The sequence below is a fragment of the Phyllopteryx taeniolatus genome, chromosome 6, assembly GCF_024500385.1.
Source record: "Phyllopteryx taeniolatus isolate TA_2022b chromosome 6, UOR_Ptae_1.2, whole genome shotgun sequence".
Lineage (NCBI taxonomy): Eukaryota > Metazoa > Chordata > Actinopteri > Syngnathiformes > Syngnathidae > Phyllopteryx > Phyllopteryx taeniolatus.
This window is the reverse complement of record NC_084507.1, coordinates 18584504-18611324: the sequence shown is the minus strand read 5'-3', so window position 1 is coordinate 18611324 and position 26821 is coordinate 18584504. Positions and strand designations below refer to the sequence as shown.

The window sequence follows — 26821 nt, the reverse complement described above, 5'->3', positions numbered from 1 at the left end:
CCACATTTTGACTTATTCTTTGGCATGTCCCCAAGCTTTTTTTTTTTTTTTTTTTTCTCAGCAGGATGTTTTTACAAGAGCATCAGGGGTTGATTGCTGGCAGTATACTTCTTTGAGTGGGTAAATATTTCACGAGCGGCGGCGAGAAGCGGCAGAACACAAAAAGAGAAGCCTTCCAACACAACTGTCAGAGGTAAGAAATGGATCAATCTTGCCGTCAGGCTTCTTTTGTGGCTTTTCATGTATGACTTGGATGCAATGAATATGAATTCTGTTGTGAGATCTTGCATTTATGCATATTTTGCACCCGTCACATCCAATACATGGCTCTTTATATCATCGAAATGAGTTGCAGTAAATGCTGCAATGATGCTGATGCTTCCATTGCATCCATTTTTGGTGGGGAGGTGGGGGCTATTTTTTTGTCTGTCAATTTGCCGTGTCGTACTCTCGCCCACATCCACTGCACTGATTTGCACCGACTTACTGATGGCACTCACTCACCTTTGGTCAGCTGCACTCACTTTTAGAGGCGAGTGCGCAGCGCTGTCAGGAGTGCACGTTAATTACACAGATGAACGTCAACTGAAAATGGACTTGGAGGTATTCGGATGCCGTGGAGGCTTTGCATACTTGATGAAGCATGTAAACACACAAGATGTTAATGAATTTTCCCCAGATGATGGAGTGTGTCATCAGCCTTTAATGCCCTGCTGTAAATTCCAGTCATTAAAGGTTGTTAAGTGCTGGTTACTATTTCTTTGAGTGGGCTAATGTGAATATGAGGTCAAGTGCATGCACATTATTACAGAGGGATATATATTTTAAAATTATACACATTAATTCTGCAAATATATTATGAAATGGTATACCCTCTGTCATGGGTTCAAATGCTGTGTATCTTTTGCGATAAATTTGATAAAGGCTGTTTTCCATGTTGCACTGCCCCATCTTCACAAAATGGCCCTTTTCTCCCTACCCGCTGTACATTCAGACATCATGGAGTCTCAAAGAATGTGAAGCCATGGATTTGCGCGGGCACGTTTCCTTAGCCGTCCGTCATTGGTCAGCGAGCAGGCTCCAAATCACATTTATTCGCCTTCACTTATGCAAGAGGCAAGATAGCAAGCTGACAGGGGACAAGCGTTGAGTAACGGCTGTGACCAACCACACACCGCCACCCCTCGCTTCAATCATAGCGTGTCCCAATAACTTTCTTAAATGGAGCAAACAGGTGATTTCTCTTTCTTAAAAAAAAAAAGTTTTTTTTTTTTTTTTTTATGCTCGACTGTTTAATAATGGCTTTTAAATGCCTCATTTGTCACCTCCTCTATTGGCTTGCACTGTGAGTTGAGTGCTGTCATCCATCACTGGAAACGCTTGTTTGCTCACTTCGCTAGGCAGTCATGTAAATGGACAGCCTCTGGTTTAGTTAGTGACACATTCCTTTAGTTCACTATGTAAACAGCTTTTCTCTACATGTACCCAATAATGTAGCGCGTGTGCCTAAGAATGTTAATATCGATGGACTCAAAAGCTTCTTCGTATCGACTGAGAACAGGTTTGTTTTAGACAATAGATGTATAGATTACAGATACACATTGGAATTGCAAACTCACCATTGTAAAATGGACATGCAGAAATACAACCACAATGTATCCCACTGAGCAGTCTTCCAATTGCTTGGACCATAAACGTTTTCCAACACAAACAATTTCAAATAAGCTCAAATAAAACCGTCAATCTAAGTGTAGAAAATCCATCCATCCATGTATTTTCTAGAGTGTTTATCCTGTTTAGGGTCATAGGTGAGCTGGAGCCTATTCCCAGGACTGTCAGTCAATCACATGCTACACATAGAGACAGACAACCGTTCACACTCACATTCACAACATCACTGAATGGGAATCTGCACATCTTAAAGTCAGGCGAGGCGACCATTACACCATCAGTGACCTAAGTGAAGAACTGAATCAAAATGAAAGATACACTCACGGGGGACAAATAAAACTGTGATCTGTGTTGTGCGCACAATAAATCCTTGTTGTGGTTATTGTGGGCAGACAACCATAAATTATGTGTTTCCACACAGTTTCCCCAGTGTGATACAATAATAATATTAAAGATCTGAATAATTACTATATACATCTAAGCACTCCTGATGTAAAACGGGAGTAGTCACAGCTTAGCACTATAAAACATGAAAATATTGACATTCATTGCCAATACCAGGCCCTGCAATTGGCTGGTGACCAGACCAGGGTGTACCCCGACTCCCTCTCCAAGTAAGCTGGGATAGGCTCCAGCTCACAACGGGCCCCCGATCAGGACACGCACAAAAGGAAATGGATGGATTGATGCAAGTAACAGGGCGAGCTTTTACAGACAGTCTGAAAGGAGCTTTTGAGTTGCACAATAGTCTTTTAGAATATGAAAACCAGTATTTATATACTTTTGTAGGATAGTATCAGAGCTGAAACATAAGTGGGACTTGGGCGAAAACCATAGTTGCTGTCTGACAACTATTTTGTACACCTACATTATATCCTGTACAACTCAATTTAATTTTTACATAAATCGTTTCGAGAGGGGAAGTACAAATGAGCTAATTAAATTTGTGTAACCTGTAATCATAAAAGAGTCTCATAGGGCCTCACAGGCGCACAATTGACAAAGATCGGCAGCACCCCTTGGTATAAACCACCTACTGAGAGAATGTGGGTGCACAAGTGTGAAAACTCTCTGGGGATGTGGCCTCTGATTACCCAAATAGAGTTCAGATGTTCTACTAGTGTTTTCCAGACATTTTTTTTCTCCTTTCTATCAGAAGCCTGAAGGTTTTGTGCTAACAATGACTGCTCTTTCAAACAGATCGTGATTCCGTCTACCTTTTCTAAGGCCCTAGTTCCATCTGTTTTGTAGAGCTTTTGTCATAAAACCTTAAGGGTTCTGATAAAAAGCAAAAATCAAATGTCAGGAAAAGCCTGTTACAACATAATTTTTTTTTAGGGGTTAATCAGTGGGGCTTTAAATGGTGGCAGGTCTTTGCTGACTACCATTTAACATAAATTTGAATGTGATTGGTTAATTTAGAACACACCCACATCCCTGTTTCAAAGGGTGTGCACACTTATTCAACCACATTATTTCAATTGGGGTTATTTTTACTTCCACTCTGGAAAAGGTCACATTTATTTTCTCCCACTGAGTTGTACAAGTTATAGGTCATTAATTGTGTAATTAGTTTTGAATTGCCGTCTTTTGGTCTCATCTTTTATATCACAAAAACTGCCCATTTTAACAGAGGTGTTTAGACTTCTTATATCACCGTACATGGGAAAAAAATGTGTGAAATGCATTTCACGCATCAAACCAGATGCCTGTCAATCGAATCAAAGTATTACTTTGAAATATGGTTGTTGTTTTAAAACCGATCTGAGTGGCTCAACTGTAAGCACTCCAAAGTTTGATAAATAATGCCCAGCTTTGTAGAGCTTGGATAAAAGTTACGCCGCATGTGCGAAAAATGATGTTGAGCTTCCATTTTAATAAGCGAAATGGAGCATTGGCAACAATTTGATTTGTGACAGTTGGGCTGCCGGAACCATTAGGACCAACAAGCTTATTGAGATGTGCTTAGATCTGGTCCCATCCTGCCTGCGAGCGAGCTTTTCAACTCATCTATGGCCCATCATACAATTTGAATGAGGAAATTGTCTGGCCTTGACGTTTGGATGAATCCAAACTTTTATCTTGGACTGTATTGAACACAATGACCCGCTGTGTGGATCAGCAGGGAGGGTGAAAAGCTTCCTCTGTGTTGAATATTGACTGTTGTGTTGAATAAATAATAGCCGTGTTAAATGGTTCAATCAAACATTTTGTTTGAAGTAAATATTCTAAAATTCCGAGTTGCATGAATACTCTATGTAATCATTCGCGTTCTGTGCTGTCGTAAAATGCGCCTTTTCATACATGGTGCCGCTCGTATCAGACGCCTACCAGGCTGTGTCTCATCCCCTGGCCCCCTCTCCTCCCTCATTGGATCCCAGTGTGTGTTTTGGCTAACCAGATTTGCCTTTTGTATTTACCCTACTTTCCAGCCCACTTGGGCGGCTTTAAAGACACTAATAGCTGAACAGTAGGCAACAAGAGAGTCGAAACGCCGTTTTCTGGTATCATCCTCTGGTTGCATAAAATATTGTTCTCCCCCTTAATGTTAATACAATTGCTGTGTCCCCGCAAACACCCCGTATAGCCCCTATATAAGCCATGCTACTCCATATGGCATACAGTCTGTGCAAAAATAACAAAAGCTGTCATGTATTGTTTTATGATTTAGCGGCTTACTATTACTTTTCTCATCTGTTTTCATAAACCACAAATTAAATTTATTCATTTGTAACATAACTGGACATGAATCCATATTTTGATGTTAAACCCTCACAATAACCATATCACTGTAGAGCTATGTAATGTCTCCCAAATCAGGGAGATCAACATGACCTCAGCTATGGAAACTAGAACTACATCCATGCAGACCTCTGCTATGGCTAACCTCCTTCGAGCAGCCATATTCTTCTCACGGTGAACCCCTGTTTATCATGGTGGATAAACCGTAATGGGTGAAGATTTGCGCTATAGAGAGAGCATATATGGTAATAATAATTTTTTTTTAAATCCTTTACTGGTCACACAAGCTTTAAACATATCAAAACATACTTTTAAAAGTATTCCTTAGCACCTGTTCTCACGCTCTCACTCGTACAGTTCTCCAAATAAGAAGCATGTTTGCTTCAAGCTCTTTGTCACTCCCAGCTGAGTGACAAATAAAGTGAGTTTGAGATCACTATCACGTCGCTGCTTTTCGCAGATAAAGTGGTTCTGCTGGCTTCATCGAGCCGTGATCTCCAACTCTCGCTGGAATGGTTCGCAGCAGAGTGTGAAGCGGCTGTAATGAAAATCAGCACCTTCAAATCTGAGGCCATGGTCCTTAGTCGGAAAATGTTGGAGTGCTCTCTCCGGGTCATGGATGAGATCTGCCCCAGGAGTGAGTGAAGGATGGTGCAGGAGACCGACAAGTGGATCGGTGTGTCTGCAGTGATGCAAACTCTGTATCGCTCTGTCGTGGTGAAGAAGGAGCAAAACTCTCGATTTGCCGGTCGATCTAGGTACGTTCCTATCCTCAGCTACGGTCACGTGTTGTGGGTTGTGACCAACAGAGCAAGATCGCGGATACAAGCAGTCGAAATGAGTTTTCTCCGCAGGGTGTCTGGGCTCTCTTTTAGAGATAGGGTGAGAAGCTCGGTCATCCGGGAGGGGCTCTGAGTCGAGAGACTCCTCCGAGTACGAGAGGAGCCAGATGAGGTGGCTCGGGCACCTGGTTAGGACGCCTCCCGGACGCCTCCCTGGTGAGCTGTTCCGGGCACGTCCCACTGGGTGGAGACCCCCGGGACGACCCAGGACACACTGGAGAGACTACGTCTCTCGGCTGGCCTCGGGACCCCCTTGAAAGAGCTGGACAAAGTGGCTGAGGAGGGGGAAGTCTGGGCTTCCCTGCTTAAGCTGCTACCCCCGCGCCCCGACCTCGGATAAGCAGAGGAAAATGTATCTATGTATGTATGGATGGATGGATAGTCAGCTAGCTTAATGGTAATTTATAATACAAAACCCCATAGACGGGCTAATGTAAATTAACATGTTTTATGGTAGTTATATACAACGTTATCTTCAACTAACTACTACTTTAACACGGAGCTACAAAAATACTCACTGGCATATATTCTCTCTGCTCTATGGGAACAACGATTATTACTATAGCTTGGTGGGTCGGGACCTTCTTTGCCTCTTGTTCTTGCTGTTAACTATGCTTTCTTCCAGTAGACTTCGGTGCTGCCCGTTGTGACACAACGAGGTACTACACTGTATACTGTAAAGCCCATAAAAATGTTTGTTTAAAAAACCTATATCAATATAGCAGGAACACGAATGATGAATCGTAATATAGCGGGCCTCCACTGTACATCAGTGCTTTGGTACAAGTGACTGGACTTGGGTTTTTTGAGAAACAAGCTGTCTTGTTCGGCCGTTTTTTTTTTTTGTGTGTGTGTTTTTTTGTTTTGCTTTGACTTTAGAGCAAACATTTGAGATATGTGCACTGTATGGTGATAGTGAACTCAACTCCACAACAAGCAGCAGTTTGGCAGATAATGACCAATTCTTCAAAAAGCTGTTTATTGCCACTCCAGTTGACGTTTACTGTCAAACTAAAGATCAAACAAAGAGAATTACATTTTGTGTATTAAAAGCAACCACATAGCTTGGCCATAGCAAAGTCTGCTTAGCTTAATGCTAACAAACAATGGAAAACGTAGAAGGACTAATGAATAGCATCAGTCTTGTGGTGTTATAACCCTGAAGGCAACAGATATTTGATAAACGGTGAAGCAATACATGTAGTCAGAAAATACAACAACTCTCACAGGTATGTATTCTTTGTCCTCTACAAGTAATATTACTGCCGCTTACTGAGGAATGTCTCCACGTATATCCGTATGCCTACCTTATACTGCCCCCACGTGGCCAAGGCATGCACACCCAGTGTTCATTGAACTGAAGCAAAAACTGTTTTAACTCATTCAGTTAACATGGATATTTGACTTCTAAAGCAGTCAGTGGCACTGAATGTGTTAATAAGTTTCATTTCATTTAATTATGTAATTACTGTATGTTTTTATTAAGTACAACACTATAGAGTGCTATTTTTCTTAATTAAACGTATCTCAAGGCACCACTGTAAAGCCAAATTCCCATCCTGAATCCATCCAGCCATCCATTTTCTTAACCGCTTATCCTCATTAGAGTCGCGGGCGTGCTGGAGCCTATCCCAGCTATCTTCGGGCGGGAGGCGGGGTACACCCTGAACTGGTCGCCAGCCAATCGCAGGGCACATAGAAACAAACAACCATTCACATTCACACCTAGTCTTCAATTAACCTACCATGCATATTTTGGGGATGTGGGAGGAAACCGGAGTGCCCGGAGAAAACCCACGCTGGCACGGGGAGAACATGCAAACTCCACGCAGGCGGGGCCGGGATTTGAGCTGTGAGGCGGATGTGCTAACCAGTTACCACGGTGCCGCCCCATCCTGAATCATTGCTCATATTTCGACTTGGTGTTGCCATGAGCGACATTGAAGGTGAAGATGAACATCTCAGCAGCCTTCACTCTGGAAGAGTGTCTCCCCCTCGCGCAAGTTACTTCCCTGTAACACGGTTGACATGTTGACCCCGGCATCTCTCAGGTGGTGATGCTCTTAAATTATCTGTACTGTGCGCCGCGTGGAGGAGGGGGCCACGGTTGCCGTAAAAGCTCACCGATACCTCGTCGTCCTCTCGGCTCGGCGGTGCCCTCAGGGGGACCTTCAAATCCGCTCGCGCTGCTCATACTTAACATCCCAGCGACTCTGACACCTCTCTCCTTTCCACAGGGTGGAGGAGGGGATCGAGTGACGGTGGACAATGGCTACCATGACGACGGTGCCCAGCTATACCCCTTCCCTTTGGGTGCGGCTGTGTCACGCTATCCCCCGGCTAGACCTCACCATGCAAATGAGGGACAACCTCTTTGCCCCTGACAGCTGGGAGTACCAGCAGGTAACACGCACACAACTGTCACTAAGTCACACACCCAATGCTGCACTGAAATCAAGTTTGCACATAGTGTGGTTTCAAGTGACGTTATGCAATTTGTGTCATGTCAAGCTAGAGTGGAAGTCCCGAATGCAACTGTTGCTTTCAAGTCAAGTTTATTTGTTTAGCCCTTAATCACAAAAGAGTTTATATCTAATTTCCAGGGGTGACATGCTTGTTTTTATTGTGTGCTACATCGTAGTTATGGTAGTAAACTACCACTGCTAGTTATAACCAATTGTAATACGAAACAGGTGTTATAGATAGAGGGAGGATGGAAACAGCTGCTTTGGCTCTTTCAATCGCTTTAATAAACAAATGGAAACAAAAATAAAGTGATCAGAAGCATTCTTTTCACACCTGCCTGTCGCCTTAACTGACACTGTCACTGTAAACCACAGTGGCTAATGCTATAGCCAGGAAATAGTGGACCTACAGTACATAATTACGTACGTTCCCTTCCACGCCACTCACCAGAGCCGACCCACCTTCATTTAAAATGAAACATCAACAGCTTAAATATTGGCTTTTTAGGAAAGTGCAAGTTGAAAGTTGCGTTTGTACAGCACTAGTTTACAGCAACAACATATGGCTGTCCTAAATCTATGTTAGCCAGAAGCGGAGCAGCACTGTGTTTGTTTACAAACTAGGTGTGTGGCTAAAGCCCGTGGCAGATACGCATCTTGTCCCTTACCTAATATAGTCTAAGGGGGAACCCCAATTATTGCCACATCATATCACATAATTGCCCCTGATTGTACTGTTATCATTTTTAAGATAGATAACATATTTTGAACAGAAAAAAAGAAGAAAATTGCAACAGGTTTTCACGGTTCTTAAGTTTGAGTTACACCATTATCTTTTTTTTTTTCCCTTTCAAACTGTCCTTTTCTGCTGCTAGTCATGCAGAATGCTGGATTTGTATGCATTTTTATGCTGGAACAGTTTTGCTTGCTTTTGCTTTGACTGAAAATTTTAAAATATGAGCGCAAGATGGTGGCAGCAAACTTATATCAACTCACTTCCCAGCAAACATCAATTTGGTATATAGTGAACAATTCTTCAGAAAAAGAGGCTCCAAGCTGTTTATTACCACTCTCAGTTGGTTTACTGTCAAACTAAACATAAAACAGAGAGAATGGTAAATGGTCACCATTTAGGTCGGTCTACATGCGCAGCAACAGACAGACAATATGACAACACTCATAGGCATATAATCTTTATCCTCTGCAGGAAAAAAAACGACTAATATTACTGTACCTTACTAAGGAGTTGTGAGCGTTTTCATTTATATCTTTATAATACACTGCCCCTTGGTGGTCAATGCACACACCCGAGGAGCCGCACAATGAATTTATCATGATGCACAAACCTTAATTCATTATATTCTATTTAATTATGTTATTTATGTAAATGTTTTCTAAAGTACAATAATAGGGTGATACATTTTTATTAAATAACATTTTACAAAAATATTCATTGGTGCTTTATTCGGGATCTGGAGCACGTTAATGGAATTTCCATTCATTTCAACTAGTTTTGAGTTAAGAGCGTAGTCACGAAACAAATAAAACTTTTGAGTCAAAGGACCACTGAACGATACCGTTTATGGTTATTTGGAAATGCAGTCGGAAAGAACGAGGTTTGAAAAGTCACCGACAGGCTGAGAGAAGAGAGAAAACTGGGCAAAAACAAAAAACAGTACAAAACGGTTTATGCCTTGACACATTCTCCATCTTGCATAGGATTTTTATTTTTTAATGCTCCTCTACTGGGTCACGGAGTTGCACCTGTTCCTGTGCGTCCATGCAGCCTGCTATGAACTTGTGTGTAAAGATCCAAATTGCGGATGGCTGCACGGATCAGATTTATTTTGCACATTGCGATGCAAAATAAAAGGCCTCACCCGTTTTAAACAAACTCTGTTTTACAGTGCGTGCTTGTGACTTTTCTGTGGCACAAAAGGGAGGATGTGGGTGGTGGTGGTGGTGGTGTGAGAGGGGGGAGGGGCGGGAAGACAGAGAGTGTGCAAGTTATCCTGCAGAACACAAAGACAAAAGTGATTTAAAGTGCTGGGAGAAGGCAAAGAGAGAGGGAATGAGTAATGCGAGGAGGTTGCTGAGGAGAAGTCCGGGACTGGGGGAGGCTCACAGCGAGTCAGCCAGCGGCGGCAGTGAGCGAGAGTCGCACTGAATGTGTTTAAGTAGGTCACAGATTATTAATAGAGATTCAGGCAGCATGGATAGATAGAAAGAAATGAGAGGGTAGAGTGGGGGAGAGAGAAAGGCAGTGGGAGCGTGGGGAAAGCTGCATGGTGGGGAAGAGGAAGAGGAGGTGAGACAGATAGTGTGGATGTGAAGGAATGGGTGAGAGTGACAGACGAGCAGATGGATGAGAGGATAATACGAAGAGATGCGCGCGGAAAAATGCATTTCAGTAATGTTGACTTTTTGACACACAGGCCGATCAAATGCCTGATATGGCTTAGTTCCGTCCGCTGTCTCTGTGTGATAGCTGCTGTGAGTGAGCCGCTGGTCACAGGCACGACTCACTTGACATGAGATCATATTTAATGTGTCTTTTGCAATTTTGATAATGCACCAACCACTTTGGCAGGCTGCATGCCAGGAAAACCATATGACTCACTTTTAAAGTTGGATGTGTCACAATTTATATATACAGACCCTTTCCAAAAAATTGTAATATCATGGAAAAGTTGATTTATTTCCATAATTCCTTTCAAAAAAATTATCTTTCATTGATTATACATTCAGGGCCCACAATTTAAACAATTTCAAGTATTTATTTATTTATTTTTACATAATTTGGGCTTCCAGTTCATAAAACCCACAAAATCAGGAATTCAAAAAATTTGAATAATGTGAAGAAATCATCATTTACGTCTCAGTTTTTATATGAAAAAAAGAAAGAAATTAGGGTCACATTAAATCAATCAAAATATGGTACTTTCAAAATTATATGTTAATCTTTGCTTTTATCACTGCCTCGATGCGCCGTGGCATTGAGGCAATCAGCCCGTGGCATTGCCTGGGAATTATGGAAGCCCAGATTTCCTTAATGCTTGCTATCAGTTCTTCTTTCTTTTTGGGTCTGGTGCCCCTCATTTTCTTCTTGATAATACCCCATAGATTTTCAATGGGGTTTAGATGGGGCGAGTTGGCTGGCCAGTCAAGCACTGTGATGGCATGGGCATCAAACCAGGTTTTGGTGCTTCTGGCGGCATGGGCAGGGGGCAGGTCCTGCTGGAAGCTGAAATCTGCATCTCCATACAGATCCTCAGCAGAAGGAATCATGAATCCTCTAAAACATTTTGGTAGACTGTTGCGGTGACCTTGGATTTAAGAAAGCAGAGTTTACCAACACCTGCACTGGACAATGCACCCCAAATCATGACTGACTGTGGATATTTCACACTGGACCTCAAGCAGCTTGGGTTCTGTTCTTCCTTGATTCCCGAATGAAAGGCACGCTTTACTTTCATCGGAAAAGAGGACCTTGGACCACTGGCCGACAGTCCAGTTGTTCTTCTCCATGGCCCAGTTGATACCCTTACTACGTGGGCTCAGAAGTGTGCTTGACTTGAGGAACCCGACACTTGCAGCCCATCTGCCGGATGCGTCTGAATGTGGTGTTTTTTTTTTAAGCTGTGACTCCCGTCTCATTCCACTCTTTCTGGATCTCTGCTAGATTCTTGAATCTTCTCTGTTTGATAATCCGCCAAAGCCCACGGTCATCTCTTTTGCTGGTGCATCTTCTCCTGCCACATTTTGTCCTTCCACTAGACTTTCCATTGATATGCTTGGACACAGCACTCTCTGAACAGCCAGACTCCTTAGCTATGAACCCTTGTGGCTGACCCATCCTATGGAGGGCATCAATGATGGTCTTCTGGCCAGTTGTCAAGTCTGCAGTCTTCCCCATAGTGAACCCAACTGAGACAGTTGAACCAAACTGAAGCAATTTAATGACACCAGGGGAAACCTGTGCAGGTGCTTTGAGATTAGTAGATGGTTAGTGTGTGACACTCTGTTTAAAACATTTGTGGCCTGGAAAATTTGAGCTGATTTCTTCACAGTACTCTTCTTCTTCTTTTCCTTCCGGCTTATCCCTTTAGGGGTCTCCAGCGCGTCATCCTTTTCCATGTAAGCCTATCTCCTGCATCCTCCTCTCGAACACCAACTGCCCTCATGTCTTCCCTCACGACATCCATCAACCTTCTCTTTGGTCTTGGTCTAGCTCTCTTGCCTGGCAGCTCCATCCTCATCATCCTTCTACCAATATACTCACTATTTCTCCTCTGGACGTGTCCAAACCATCGAAGTCTGCTCTCTCTAACTTTGTCTCCAAAACATCGAACCTTGGCTGTCCCTCTGATGAGCTCATTTCTAATTTTATCCAACCTGGTCACTCCGAGAGCGAACCTCAACATCTTCATTTCATTAGGGCAGCCGTGGCCCAATGGTTAAGATCATCGCCTGCCACCGTGGGGGACCTAGGTTCAAAACCCCGACTGGACCATCCGCCAACATCCCCCGGACTCACGGCTGTGGTGTCCTTGAGCAAGACACTGATACCCCGAAATGCTCCCCGGGCGCTTCAGCTGCCCCCTGCTCCAGTGTGTTCCACTAACATGTGTATGTGTTCACTGTGATGGGTTAAATGCAGAGAACAAATTTCGTGTGCATGCATGCATGTTCATGACAATAATAAAAGATGATGATGATGATTTCCGCCACCTCCAGCTCTGCTTCCTGTTGTCTCTTCAGTGCCACTGCCTCTAATCCGTCCATCATGGCTGGCATCACCACTGTTTTATAAACTTTGCCCTTCATCCTAGCAGAGACTCTTCTGTCACATAACACACCTGACACCTTCCTCCACCCGCTCCAACCTGCTTGGACCCGTTTCTTCACTTCCTGACCACACTCACCATTGCTCTGGACGGTTGACCCCAAGTATTTAAAGTCCTCCACCCTTGCTACCTCTTCTCCCTGTAGCCTTACTCTTCCTCCACCACCCCTCTCATTCATGCACATATGTTCTGTTTTACTTCGGCTAATCTTCATTCATCTGCTTTCCAGTGCATGCCTCCATCTTTCTAAGTGTTCCTCCACCTGCTCCCTGCTTTCACTGCAGATCACAATGTCATCTGCAAACATCATGGTCCACGGGGATTCCAGTCTAACCTCATCTGTCAGCCTATCCATCACCGCTGCAAACAGGAAGGGGCTCAGGGCTGATCCCTGATGCAGGCCCACCTCCACCTTAAATTTGTCTGTCACACCTACAGCACACCTCACCACTGTTCTGCTGCCCTCGTACATGTCCTGTATTATTGTAACATACTTCTCTGCCACTCCAGACTTCCGCATGCAGTACCACAGTTCCTCTCTGGGTACTCTGTCGTAGTCTTTCTCTAGATCGACAAAGACACAATGTAGCTCTTCTGACCTCTGTACTTCTCCATCAACACCCTCAAGGAAAATTATGTATATGTGTTAACCTTTCTAGGCATGAAAGCATTATGTTACTCGCAAATACTCACTTCTTTCCTGAGTCTAGCGTCCACTACTCTTTCCCATAACTTCATTGTGTGGCTCATCATCTTTATTCCTCTATAGTTCCCACAGCTCTGCACATCACCCTTGTTCTTAAAAATGGGTACCAGGACACTTTTCCTCCATTCCTCAGGCATCTTCTCACGCGGTAGAATTCTATTCCGGCCTACAGTTTGCACTGGCTTGTGCCCCCCATAGGGCTGCATTATTTCTTCACAGTATTCTATTTTTTTAATTTCTGATTTCATGGGTTTTATGAGCTGGAAGCCCAAAGTATGTAAAAATAAACAAATAAATACTTGAAATTGTTTAAATTGTGGGCCCTGAATTTATAATCGATGAAATTGTAACTTTTTGAATGAAATTACAGAAATAAATTCATTTTCCATGATATTCACATTTTTTGGAAAAGGTCTGTAAACCAGCTAGCAGCTGCTAATAATTTTTCCTTGACCTGTCACACAATTGCACAGCCACTTGTTGCTAGGCAGAATTAATGGGGCTCGAGCTTGTTTATTTTCATTTTTTTCTTTTACCTCGAACTCTTTGACTTTGTTCTTGTAAAATTACAGCTTCACCTCTCTAAAAACTGTGTTGGACATAAGTTCAGTAAAAAAAATTGTCTAAATGTTTGGAAACAAACACTTCTAAAATATTAAAATGCAAATGTATTGTACTTGAAAGTTAAATATAACTGAACTGTACTTAACAAATGTTTAAGCCACTGTAACATTATGCACAGTTTGAACATAAGAATCCCCGGTCTAATGGATTGTATCATCAGATGGAAGATAAATTATTAGTATGATGATGCAGGGATTCAGGAGGAGACATATTTATTTATACAGTAAAATGAGCTGAATTGTTGAGTGTGTTAAATTACAGAGCATTAAATCACTGGGGCCTGGTGCTAATGAAGGCCATAAATTGCAGCATAGGCCAAGCAAGATGACTTAATACTTTAATATCATCTAAAAACACAAAGAGACATTTTTTCAGAGCCACCCCGCTCACATTTTCTTTTATTCCGCCTCTCTCTGTCAGACCCTGCTGGTTTTGTCCAGTTTATCGGCCATCGCCCTCGTTATCTCCCTCTTGGTGGTTCTGTCCTTCCTCATACACTACTGCTGCTGTCACCGCGGTGACCGCGGCGAGGGATCCGAGGAGGAGGAGGAGGATGAAGACGGCAGCACGGGTCACGGCTACAGCGGGAAGAAGGGGCGAGGGATCTGCTGCGTCACGTGGGTGGCCGTGGCGTCTGTCACGCTGTGCTGGTGAGGAGGCGATGCACTTGTCATTTTAAAACAGCGTTACCAAGGCGAAGCGATCATGACCTCTTAGCTGCGGAGGAAATTTGAATGTAGAGGAATTGTGGTTTCATTGTGGGTCCAACATTGCACAATCACTTCACAAAACATTTGACTTTTCCTGTCAGGGATCACTACAACGAGATTTCTATAAAATAGTTAAATTGCATCATACTGAGGGGAGAATCATGATAGTGATAGTGTTACTGATGCCTTTTTTCTTCAACAGTAATAATCTTTCACAATGTTTTTGTTTTACATAATCCTATCCAAACCCAAAAAAACAAAAAAAAAACTGTGAAAGCCAAAAATTATTGGTGACTAAGTGTAGTTAGTAGAGCATTTGCCCATAAAAAGATTCCAAAGCAGGACGTGACATTAATGTCATATATTGGCGCGTTGATGTCACCAGCAACAACAGCAGCAGCACAGCCGTGGGCAATTATTTACCGTATTTTCACAACCATAAGGCGCACCGTATTAAAAGGCGCAGTCTCAGTTACAGGGTCTATTTCTGTATTTAACACATAGATAAGGCGCACCGTATTATTGGGCGCAGGCATGGTACAACATACGCTAGCTTAAAACATACGGTAGCATGCATGCACGCCAAAACAATGTTTTTAAAAAGACAGCGGGAGCAAAACTGAGTTCGGTTGTACTTTATTAAAGTATTTAACAATGTACTCACGTTATTTTTTGATCAATCCTCATCCACAAATCCATCAAAGTCCTCATCTTCTGTATGCGAAATGAACAGCTGGGCAAGTTCTCCATCAAACATGCCGGGTTCCCTCTCGTCATTGTCGGAGTCAGTCTCGTTGCCGGGGGTCTACTTAGCAATGATGCTGGCGTTTTCCTCCTTCCTCCACTTGCGAACCATGGATTCGTTGATCTCGAATTCTCTCGCAGCTGCTCGATTCCCATCTTCCTCCTCGTAACTGATAGCTTGCAGTTTAAACTGTGCTTCGTAGGCGTGTCTCTTTGTAGGTGCCATTTTCGGGGGTCTTTAGCCAGACCGATGTTGTTTTGCACAATGCAGTCAGTCAAGCGGAGCGCTCATCAAAGTCACAAAACATTTACAGATTTTGGAACTCGGTGCACACATAAGGCGCGCCGCATTATAAGGCGCCCCTTCCATTTTGGAGAAAATTTAAGACTTTTAAGTGCGCCTTATGGTCGTGAAAATACGGTAAGTTGAGCGGCAGCAGCAAATCGTCATCATCATCCTCCTCATGTGCTTTTTAGTCACCAAATGTCACCAGAATCAAGGGGAGGTCTACTTGACATCTGACTGTCATGTTGTGCTGCTGTTTGCCAACCTCGCCCCGTGACAACACATATATTTATCTGCTTATTAACACTGCTCCTGTCTCATCTGGTGACCATCATCAGTTACTGTTTCAGAAGGAAGCAAAAGTCATGTCAGAGTTGTGTAATAATAAGACTAGAGTTCATTTAAGCCTTCGAGGAACCTCTTTTTACATGAATCCACGAGATTAGTGAATCTCTAGTGAAATTGTATGTGCCAATCGTAGGGCACATACAAACAAACAACCATTCGCGCACACATTCATTTTAAGACCAAGTGAAATTGTATAATTTGTGGTTTGGAATCACTGATCTACAGCATTCTAATCATCTAATTGTTAACTACATTCGATACGCATCTGTTCGACACTTGGGGCCTCTTTGGAAAGTCATATCTCCTACTCTATATTGCACCTTTCCTTAACCTTTGTGGAAAACGTCAAGGGGTCAAGGAGAGATTAAAATGTGCTTTCTATCACACGAAGGAAACTGTATCACTGTTTCAAATGAATTTGAGTCCACATTTCCTAACCGTGTTTATGTGTTTAAGTCGCCAGTGTAAGTATTATTTTCTGATGGACTACAAAAAGCGCTCTTTCAATCCATACGTGGTTGTTGTATTTATTTAGTTGGCAGTTTATTTTCTTATTGTGTAAATTATGGACTACGAAAATAACTATTATGATGTTATCTAATACTAATGTCGTAAGTTATTGTAGCGCAACGGTAAGTTATTTGCGATTTGTCGTTTCTTGTCCGTAGGTGTTTTCTTTTGCTTCTGTACTCTCGGGCACCTTCGCCTTCGAGTCAATACACTTCGTCGGTGGCCTGTTGCTTTAAATATCGCTGCTGTAATAATTGGTCAGGAGTAATCTACTGTATGGTAAAAAGGTGGGTGAAAGGTTTCTTTTTTAAAATTCAAACAACCTTTCTCTCCCAGTTCTTCTGGGTCATCTTGCTCGGATAGGAAAGGAAAATTCCTATGCAAAAAGCACAATCCTCAAAAAGACATTGGAAATTATACACGTTGGGTAGGAATAATTTTGACATTGAACTTTTTTGTCCCCCCAAAAAATATGTACAGTAGTTTGCCAATTTCCTGTGTCATTTCCAGCTAAAAGCCAGTTCAACAAATAAAAATTCACTTTAAATCGTATGCAGCAATTTGGCCTTAAATATATAACAATTCCACAGATAAAGTGTACAGTAAGAAAAAAGATTATGTGTAATGATTAGGATGATTTAATGATGCCTTTAAAATCAGTTTTGATGTTGACACTGTCAGAGATTATTTACTAATTACTATTAATGTTTATTCAGTTTGCACTGGGTATAACAACTGCACTGCATACTACTGATGTGTCTCTAATATTTTGCCCCTCTCGTGTCTGTGAATGATGTAACCGAAACTACAAACTACAACCACAATACAAAACATATTGTTAAATGAATAACTCCCTGAACGATTTTGACTTCAACTGAGCTGTACTGTAGTATTGCAAAGTAATCCTGCTATTGTAGTCTGGCCCATTGCCTGGACATACATGTAAATTGATTGGAGCGCATCACAGAACATGATGTACTGGGTCTGTGTCTCCCCCTTATGGAACGTGCTATAATTGTATTCATTTGTCATCCCACGTGCTAGACAATTAACGGCAATGTTTACATCAGGTTGGCTTCTTTATACAGATGGTGGCCTTTTCGTCTCCGCTATGGAAAAACGGCCAACGTGATTTGAAGCGACGTTCACATTCGGCAGCCTGCAACGCACAAAATACACACACACACACACACACACACAGACACAAACATTACTCCCCCCCCCCCCTGCTTTCTAATCTGGGTCACATACTTATATGGGAGATTGGGTCATACCATTCCTCTCTGGTCAGAGGGGATTTGATGAACATCTGGCCCGGGTCATAATCTGAATATTTGAATAAGAGAATGATGTGTAAACATGCAGCTATGGTTAACATTTCCAATGCTCTTCTTCAAGAGTCGGCTTTGTATTCTCTCTGTCATCTGTTTAATCCTCCCTCCGCGCTCTGCCGTTATTCAAAAAGGACATATCGCATCCTTGTCATCGCATTCGTTTCAAATGTACAATCAAACATTACACTTCACGCCTCTGCTATCTGCTCTCCTATGCGCGCACACCTCCCACAGTCTTTTCACCTTTTTGTTTTCCCCCACCCTTCTCCGCTCCCTCCCTCTTTTGCAGTGTTGCCATAGGCATCGGCTTCTATGGCAACAGCGAGGCTAATGATGGGATGTATCAGTTGACCTCGTCTCTTCTCACAGCCAATTACACGCTAGCTTCCATCGATTTGCTGGTGAGTGGCGCTCTCCGCAAGTAAAATGTCATGTAGAAGCCCTGCTTGACGCTACTTGCGTGTTTGTGTGCGTGCATGCGTATGTGTGTTGAGAGTGAGAGAAAATGGCATACACAAACTCTGATTGATTTCCCCCCCTGGTCAAACAGTGGTTAGTGTGTCAGCCTGCTAAGTGCCCTCCTTCCGAAGCACTCTGTTAATGTTACAGGTCAGTCAAATCCAGTAGTGGGCGGTGCATTTGGGCTTCTGGGCCTTCAGTGGGGACTTACCTGACTTAGTCTACCTCTTAATACAACCACTGTCACGTCGTAATAATAGAAACCGTCAATATTGTACAAAAATGTGATATAAGTGCATGCAACTGTGCCACATACATTGTCTGGAGCAGTATATTTCTCAAATAACATGATAAAAATATCCTACTCACCAGAGATGCTGATTATTAAATGTATTTATGTATGTATTTTGCTAATTGAACAGTTTTGCTCTGACCAACCAATCAGAGGACAGAAAAATGCTATGAATAATGATATTGAGCGGATGAATTTTAAATCTAATAGGTTAAACGAAACAATCCCATTGGCAATATAGTTTAAAGTCCCTGTAAAGTGAAAAACAACAACAATGTATCTTCTGAATAATTAAAGTGCCCATCCATCAAAACGCATAACATAGGTCAAATTGAGACTGTGACATGATTTAAGTTTGACATCTATGGGGTTTGTCGATTGAATGCAAAAGGCGATAAATGGCATCTGGCTTGCAAAGGAACGGATCAGATTTCTGTGTGTTTGTGACATAGAAAGTTAGTAATTATTCAAGTAAAGTTAAAGTGAGTAATTATTCAAGTACTTGCCCTTGTGTACTTGTGCTTGGTATGGCAACAAGGTGCTTCAAATAGGCCATGGTAACGCGAAACCGTCATCTACAAACCGGCTGTCACGTTGGACGGGTTCCCCCCCCCCCCCCCCCCCCCCCATCCCCCTCACTCTTCCGCCTTTCGCTCTGTGACTTACACGCACTCTCGGCTGACAATGAGGCACTCTAAAGTGATCATGCCAGTGGACCATCCGAAGGGAAGATGCATTTTCGGGGTGTAGGCATACCTATCCAGCTAACTCCACAGATAACCTCAGATGCGAACAAAGGCGCTCAAGTTCATATGTAGCAGGGGAGGGGCCCAAATGCGTCACTGGGCCTCATTTTAGCCACGCCCATAAAATCAGGGGAAACTGAAATGCTGAAAAACAGTTTAATGCTACATCTCCACAATTCAGTACCTTAAACTCCAACCGCAAATTACAGTCCAACCACAATAGTAAACGTCAGTCCAAAGTCAATATGACACCATGAATCAACGTTTAGATCATTCATTGCGATAAAAGCGTTTGTCAAAATAGTGAGTAAGGCATGTGCGAACCAGCTGCAGTTGCACGGCACGGAAGAAATAGAAATATGCTGAATGTTTTATGACCTTCAGAACCACTGAGTCCAGGTGCTGTTGATGTGATCTGAGCTGCGCTATTAGGAAGGACCGTCTGCTCCACTTAAACACACGCACAAGTGCGCGCACACACACGCTGAGGTAAAAAGTTGACTTGTTCATTAACTGTGTTATATAAACACTTTGAATGCACCCACACATAAAAAAGAGCTTTCAGATTTAAAAATATATATATTTAAAAATCAGGGGTTTCTGTTGTGTATTATAGTATCCTATATTGTGAATTATTTAACTCAGGGTGAGTAGTTGACATGCAATAAATGTGTCAGAATAACACTGACTTGTGCGTCCAAGGAAAAATATTTGGACACCTATTCAGGAAGTGAGAATTGAAGTATATATTGAGATTTTGGACTGCCTCTGTGTGAATTTTTGCCTATTTGCGTACCTAAAAGTAGAAGTACAGATACTTGGGTAAAAAAAAAAAAAAAATACTCTGGTAAAAGCTGAATCACTGATTCATTTCCTTTACTTTAGTAAAAATAAAAAAGTACTACAGGTGGCAAAAGTACTCACACTCTGTCCCCAAGTAGAAGTAGTGCAGATAATATATACTCAGGTAAAAGTAGAAGTACTGATTCAACTTCTTTACAAAAGTAAAAAAAGTGCCAGAGATGGAAAATGTACTCACACTCTGTACTAAAGTAGAAGTACAGATACTTGTGTAAAAAAGACTACTGAATTGAACTCTTTCAATGAGTAAAAGTAAAAAATTACCAGAGGTGGAAAAGTTACAGTACTTGCACTCTGTACCTAAGTAGCAGTACAAAAACTAGTACTGATTCAACTCCTTTACTTGAATAAAAGTTAAAAAGTACAAGGTGGCAAACGTACTCACACTCTGTACAAAAGTAAAGTACAGATTCTTGTGCAAAAAAAAAAAAAAGACTTAAAAGTAGAACTACTGATTCAACCTCTACTCACGTCAAAGTAACGTATCGTACTGTAAGTGGGAAGCAAACAATTGTCCGTAAGGTCATCAGGGGACACGAAAGTTGTGTCTCAAGACTTTTGTCCATATCCTGTGGTGAATGTGTTAAGCCACTTACTGAACTACTTCAGGCACACTTGCGGTTCAGACAAAGGAGAATCATCACTTGTCTGTCCCAAATCCGACCACATCTTTATGGCATCCCAAATTTGCGGTTCCCTTCCATCAGCGACCCACTCAGATCCTCCTCCTCCTCTCTAGATCTCAGACACAATCAACGGGCTGCAGCTGTCCGTCTCGGGCCCGCTGACCACAATGGAGGAGATGTTTACGGGCAGCAAACCCTTCCTGGTTTCCACGCGGAACTGCCGCAGGTTATCTGAGAACGTGATCAACCTCCTCTCCTCCATCTCCGTGGCCCGGTCCGGCTTGGATGTGGGGCCGGGGAACGATAGCGGCGTCAGCGGGGCCTCCATCATACCTCTGACCCCGGTGCCGCCCTCGGTGGCCCCCACGGTGGCGCCTTCGGGGGGCTTGATGCCCGGCCCCTTTTCACCCGGCTGGGCAGCCAACACGTTAATGATGAATGAGGACTACAGGTGAGGAGGGCACCCCAGTATTTGGTTTCTTAAATGCAAATCAAGGTTATAATAGCTTGGGATTTTTCATCAGTTTTAGTTTTTACTTTGTTTTCACTTTTTATTTTTTCAAATTCAGTTAGTTTTAATTTGTTTTTCGAGTGGGTTTGCTGGTTCATTTCTGTTTTTTTTTTTTTTTTTTGTAAATGCTGGGTTTTAGTTTAGATTTACTCGCATATTTTCGCTCTGCCCCTATGTGCAGGGTATTTCTCAGGTGCGAAATTAAAAAGTCACAAGTATACTGTATGTTGTAATAACAAAAACAATATACAATTGGAAAAAAAGTTATTCAATTAGGACAGATGAACAACCATTGAATTTGTAGCTGTAATTCTAGTTCGTTTTAATTAGCTTGAGGAACACACAATGCCATTTCAGTTATCTTTTATTTTCAGTGAACTAACATATTTTGCAAATTTTTTTGGGAGGAGGGGTTGCTCATTTTTGTTAACTAATAACTTTGATGAACAAGAATACAGCCTCTCTGGCCACAATATTAGGTACTCTGGCATAATCGTAACATCAATAATAATTCGATCCACAACACCCAGAAACGCTGCCGGCTTCTCTGGGCCCCAGCTCATCTAAGATGGACTGATGAAAAGTGTTTTGTGGTCCGACGAGTCCACATTTTAAATTGTTTTTGGAAATTGTGGACGTCGTGTCCTCCGGGCCAAAGAGGAAAAGAACCATCCGGACTGTTATTTACGCAAAGTTCAAAAGCCAGCATCTGTGATGGTATGGGGCTGTTTTAGTGTCAATGGCATGGGTAACTTACACATCTGTGAAGGCACCATTAATGCTGAAAGGTACATACAGGTTTTGGAGAAACATATGCTGCCATCCAAGCAACGTCTTTTTCATGGACGTCCTTGCTTATTTCAGCAAGACAGTGCCAAACCACATTCTGCACGTGTTACAACAGCGTGGCTTTGTAGTAAAAGAGTGCGGGTACTAGACTGGCCTGCCTGCAGTCCAGACCTGTCTCCCATTGAAAATGTGTGGCGCATTATGAAGCATAAAATACGACAACGGAGACCCAGGACTGTTGAACAGCTGAAGCTGTACATCAAGCAAGAATGGGAAAGAATTCCACCTACAAAGCTTCAACAATTAGTGTCCTCAGTTCCCAAACATTTATTGAATGTTATTCAAAGAAAAGGTGATGTAACACAGTGGTAAACATGACCCTGTCCCAGCTTTTTTGGAATGTGTTGCAGCCATAAAATTCTAAGTTAATGATTATTTGCTCAAAACAATCAAGTTTATCAGTTTGAACATTAAATAGCTCGTTTTTGTAGTGTATTCAATTGAATATAGGTTGAACATGATTTGCAAATCATTGTATTATTTTTTTTATTTATGTTTAACACAACGTCCCAACCTCATTGGAATTGGGGTGCTACATAAACAAACCACATACACCCATAGGGGAGAAATGATAGACCTTTAAGTGGGCATATTTCACCAAATCAACTTTTTCTCGTATTTGGGATGTAATATTGTCTCTGTTGTCTCAGCAAACGTGAAATATGAATTAAAATCGTCCACGTATTCCAGAGTTGACGTTTTTGTGCCGAGAAGCCTGAAATCAGGTCATTTGAATTTCTTAACCTTATCTACCTCACTAGCAAAGATCTCCGCCTACCTCTCCGCTCTCGTGCCAGCGCTGTCAACATAACCAACACGTGTGCTCTCACAAGTGGGTCTTCTACACGGAGGCAACCAATCAGAGGAAAGGGGGCGGGCAAATATCACCAAAGCAGATGCAAAACTGGATCAAACAGGAAGTAGCTGTCAAAAGGGGCCTTTTCTGGACACTCATAAAATGAAAGTGGAATGAAATTGACACTTTTATACTAAGCCCATGTTAAAGAGTCACTCTATGGAGGTCTAAATAGCAAAAATATGGGACCTTTAAACAACACTTTCCACAACATAACCACACAACATTCCTGACCTCAGGAAGTGAAGTGCTGTGTTTGCATGTCTTATCTAAAACTTTGCGGGGGGGAAAAAGGAAAATCTTTTGTTGTTTCTTATTTCTTAGGTGGTTGTCATACGTCATGCTGCTGCTGCTTGACCTCATTGTGTGTCTGTTCATCCTCCTTGGACTGGCCAAGCAAGCTCGATGGCTGCTCATTTTGTAAGTAAACACACACGTTTGCATCTTCATCCACACGAGTGTCCTCCTGATGTGTTTGTGCTATTCCCTTCAGGATGACAGTGCTGGCGTGGTTGGCTCTCTTCCTAAGCTGGGGCTCGCTAGGCTTGGAGACGGCCACTGTGGTGGTGAGTACGACCAAATAAAGCTGCTCTGGTGAAAAATAAAGGTTGAGAATGGAGAAAGTGGGGAGATAATGCAGACAAGGGTGGCAAAAGTACTCACATGCTTAAGTAGAAGTACATGTACTTGGTCAGAGGTGGCAAAAGTACTCACACTCTGTTCTTACAACCCCAATTCCAATGAAGTTGGGACGTTGTGTTAAACGTAAATAAAAACAGAATACAATGATTTGCAAATCATATTCAACCGATATTTAATTGAATACACTACAAAGACAAGATATTTAATGTTCAAACTGAACCTGATTGTTTTTTGCTAATAATCATTATCTTAGAATTTTATGGCTGCAACAGGTTCCAAAAAAGCTGGGACAGGTGGCAAAAAAGAGTGAGAAAGTTGAGGAATGCTCATCAAACACCTGTTCGGAACATCCCACAGGTGAACAGGCTAATTGGGAACAGGTGGGTGCCATGTTTGGGTTTAAAAGGAGCTTCCCTGAATTGCTCAGTCATTCACAAGCAAAGATGGGGCGAGGTTCACCTCTTTGTGAACAAGTGCGTGAGAAAATAGTTGAACAGTTTCAGGACAATGTTCCTCAACGTACAATTGCAAGGAAGTTAGGGATTTCATCATCTACGGTCCATAATATCATCAAAAGGTTCAGAGAATCTGGAGAAATCACTGCATGTAAGCGACAAGGCCGAAAACCAACATTGAAAGCCCGTGACCTTCAATCCCTCAGGCGGCACTGCATCAAAAACCGACATCAATGTGTAAAGGTTATCACCACATGGGCTCAGGAAAACTTCTGAAAACCAATGTCAGTAAATACAGTTCGGCGCGACATCCGAAAGTGCAACTTGAAACTCTACTATACAAAGCAAAAGCCATTTATCAACAACACCCAGAAACACCGCCGGCTTCTCTAGGCTCGAGCTCATCTAGGATGGACCGATGCAAAGTGGAAAAGTGTTCTGTGGTCCTACAAGTCCACATTTAAAATTGTTTTTGGAAATTGTGACCGTCGTGTCCTCCAGGCCAAAGAGGAAAAGAACCACCTGGACTGTTATGGACGCAAAGTTCAAAAGCCAGCATCTGTGATGGTATGGGGCTGTGTTAGTGCCAATGGCATGGGTAACTTACACATCTGTGAAGGCACCATTAATGCGCAAAGGTACATACAGGTTTTGGAGAAACATAGGCTGCCATCAAAGCAATGTCTTTTTCATAGACGCCCCTGGCTTATTTCCGCAAGACAGTGCCTAACCACATTCTGCACGTGTTACAACAGCGTGGCTTCGTAGTAAAAGAGTGCGGGTACTAGACTGGCCTGCCTGCAGTCCAGACCTGTCTCCCATTGAAAATCTGTGGCGCATTATGAAGTGAGTCACTGATGGTGTAGTGGTACACTCGCCTGACTTTGGTGCGGGCAGCGTGGGATCAGTTCCCACTCAGTGACGGTGTGAATGTGAGTGTGAATGGTTGTCCGTGTCTATATGTGCCCTGCGACTGACTGGCGACCAGTTCAGGGTGTAGTCTGCCTTTCGCCTGAAGTCAGCTGGGATAGGTTCCAGCACCCCTGCGACCCTAACCAGGATAAGCGGTGTTGACAATGGATGGCATTATGAAGCGTAAAATACGACAACGGAGACCCCGGACTGTTGAACAGCTGAAGCTGTACATCAAGCAAGAATGGGAAAGAATTCCACCTACAAAGCTTCAACAATTAGTGTCCTCAGTTCCCAAACGTTTATTGAATGTTGTTAAAAGAAAAGGTGTTGTAACACAGTGGTAAACATGACCCTGTCCCATCTTTTTTGGAACGTGTTACAGCCATAAAATTCTAAGTTAATGATTATTTGCTAAAAACAATAAGGTTTATCAGTTTGAACATTAAATATATTGTCTTTGTAGTGTATTCAATTAAATATAGGTTGAAAATGATTTGCAATTCATTGTATTCTGTCTTAATTCATGTTTAACACAATGTCCCAACTTCATTGGAATTGGGGTTGTAAGTAGAAGTACAAAAACTTACAAAGACTGGTAAAAGTAGAAGTACTGGTTCTACTCCTTTGCTTAAGGTCAAGGTAAAAAATAAAAGCCTCTGAAATGCACTTAAGTACAAAAGTAAATTTATTTTCGAAAATTTTCATGGGAGAATCTGTCCTCCATTAATTGCTTAAAACTACCTATTCATTGTTTTTGTGCTCAGGCGGAAGCCATGTGTAATAGATATTGCTTTGAAGCCAATAAAGTATGTTGAAGTGAGGGAAGAGCTTCATTGAGGCAATTTATTGCCAATTCTAATAGAAAATAAGTCCTTTGCCACCATCTTGTGGCATCTGTAGGCAATATAATTTTAACCTTTTTTTTGGGGGGGGGGGCATCAGTAACTCATGAATTTTGGCTATTCATGGAAAGGCTTGTTCCCTGTGAAAAGAGGGGCCAAAACGGTACCGGTATCTATTTTGATAACTTGGCACAAAAAACTTCTCTACACACAAAATTGTTTCCCTCTTTTCCATCCATCCATTTTCTGAGCCGCTTCTCCTCACTAGGGTCGCGGGCGTGCTGGAGCCTATCCCAGCTGTCATCGGGCAGGAGGCGGGGTACACCCTGAACTGGTTGCCAGCCAATCGCAGGGCACATAGAAACAAACAACCATTCGCACTCACAGTCATGCCTACGGACAATTTAGACTCACCAATTAATGCATGTTTTTGGGATGTGGGAGGAAACCGGAGTGCCCGGAGAAAACCCATGCAGGCACGGGGAGAACATGCAAACTCCACACAGGCAGGGACGGGGATTGAACCCCGCACCTCAGAACTGTGAGGCTGACGCTCTAACCAGTCGGCCACCGTGCCGCCGTTTCCCTCTTTTATTAACTTTCATAGTTCTCGTACTGAGAAGAAGAAAAATGCTAAATGTCTTGTTTACGTGGAGGTTGAAAAAAAGTAACCAGCCTATTTTGGCAAAGCAAGGAGTAGAAAGTACAGTTGTCCATTTTTAAATGTAGGGAGAAACATTTTAAAGTCATCAGAAAAATAAATACAGTGGTACTTTGCAATACGAGTGACTCGATTTATGAGTTTTTGGAGATACGAGCACTTGTTCGGCCGATATTTTTTTTGCTTTGACTTGCGAACGCACACATGCAGTAAACTCAACTCACTTCACAATAACTAGTTGAAATTTACTTTCAAACTAAACACAAAACAAAGAGAA

At 42.4% G+C, this 26821-nt stretch overlaps 1 protein-coding gene across 4 annotated transcripts in view; it reads left to right on the top strand.

Annotated features, from left to right (window-relative positions):
• Positions 1–26821, top strand: part of ttyh1 (tweety family member 1) — a 38833-nt gene that overhangs the window by 474 nt on the left and 11538 nt on the right. For all 4 annotated transcript variants that reach the window (XM_061775320.1, XM_061775319.1, XM_061775317.1 and 1 more), the window contains 7 exons: positions 62–193; positions 7493–7658; positions 14318–14547; positions 18119–18230; positions 20927–21264; positions 23354–23449; positions 23523–23595. In XM_061775320.1, coding sequence (XP_061631304.1) covers positions 7524–7658; positions 14318–14547; positions 18119–18230; positions 20927–21264; positions 23354–23449; positions 23523–23595 — 984 coding nt within the window. In that variant the 5' untranslated portion in view covers positions 62–193; positions 7493–7523. Of the gene's footprint in view, positions 1–61; positions 194–7492; positions 7659–14317; positions 14548–18118; positions 18231–20926; positions 21265–23353; positions 23450–23522; positions 23596–26821 lie in introns of those variants that run through there.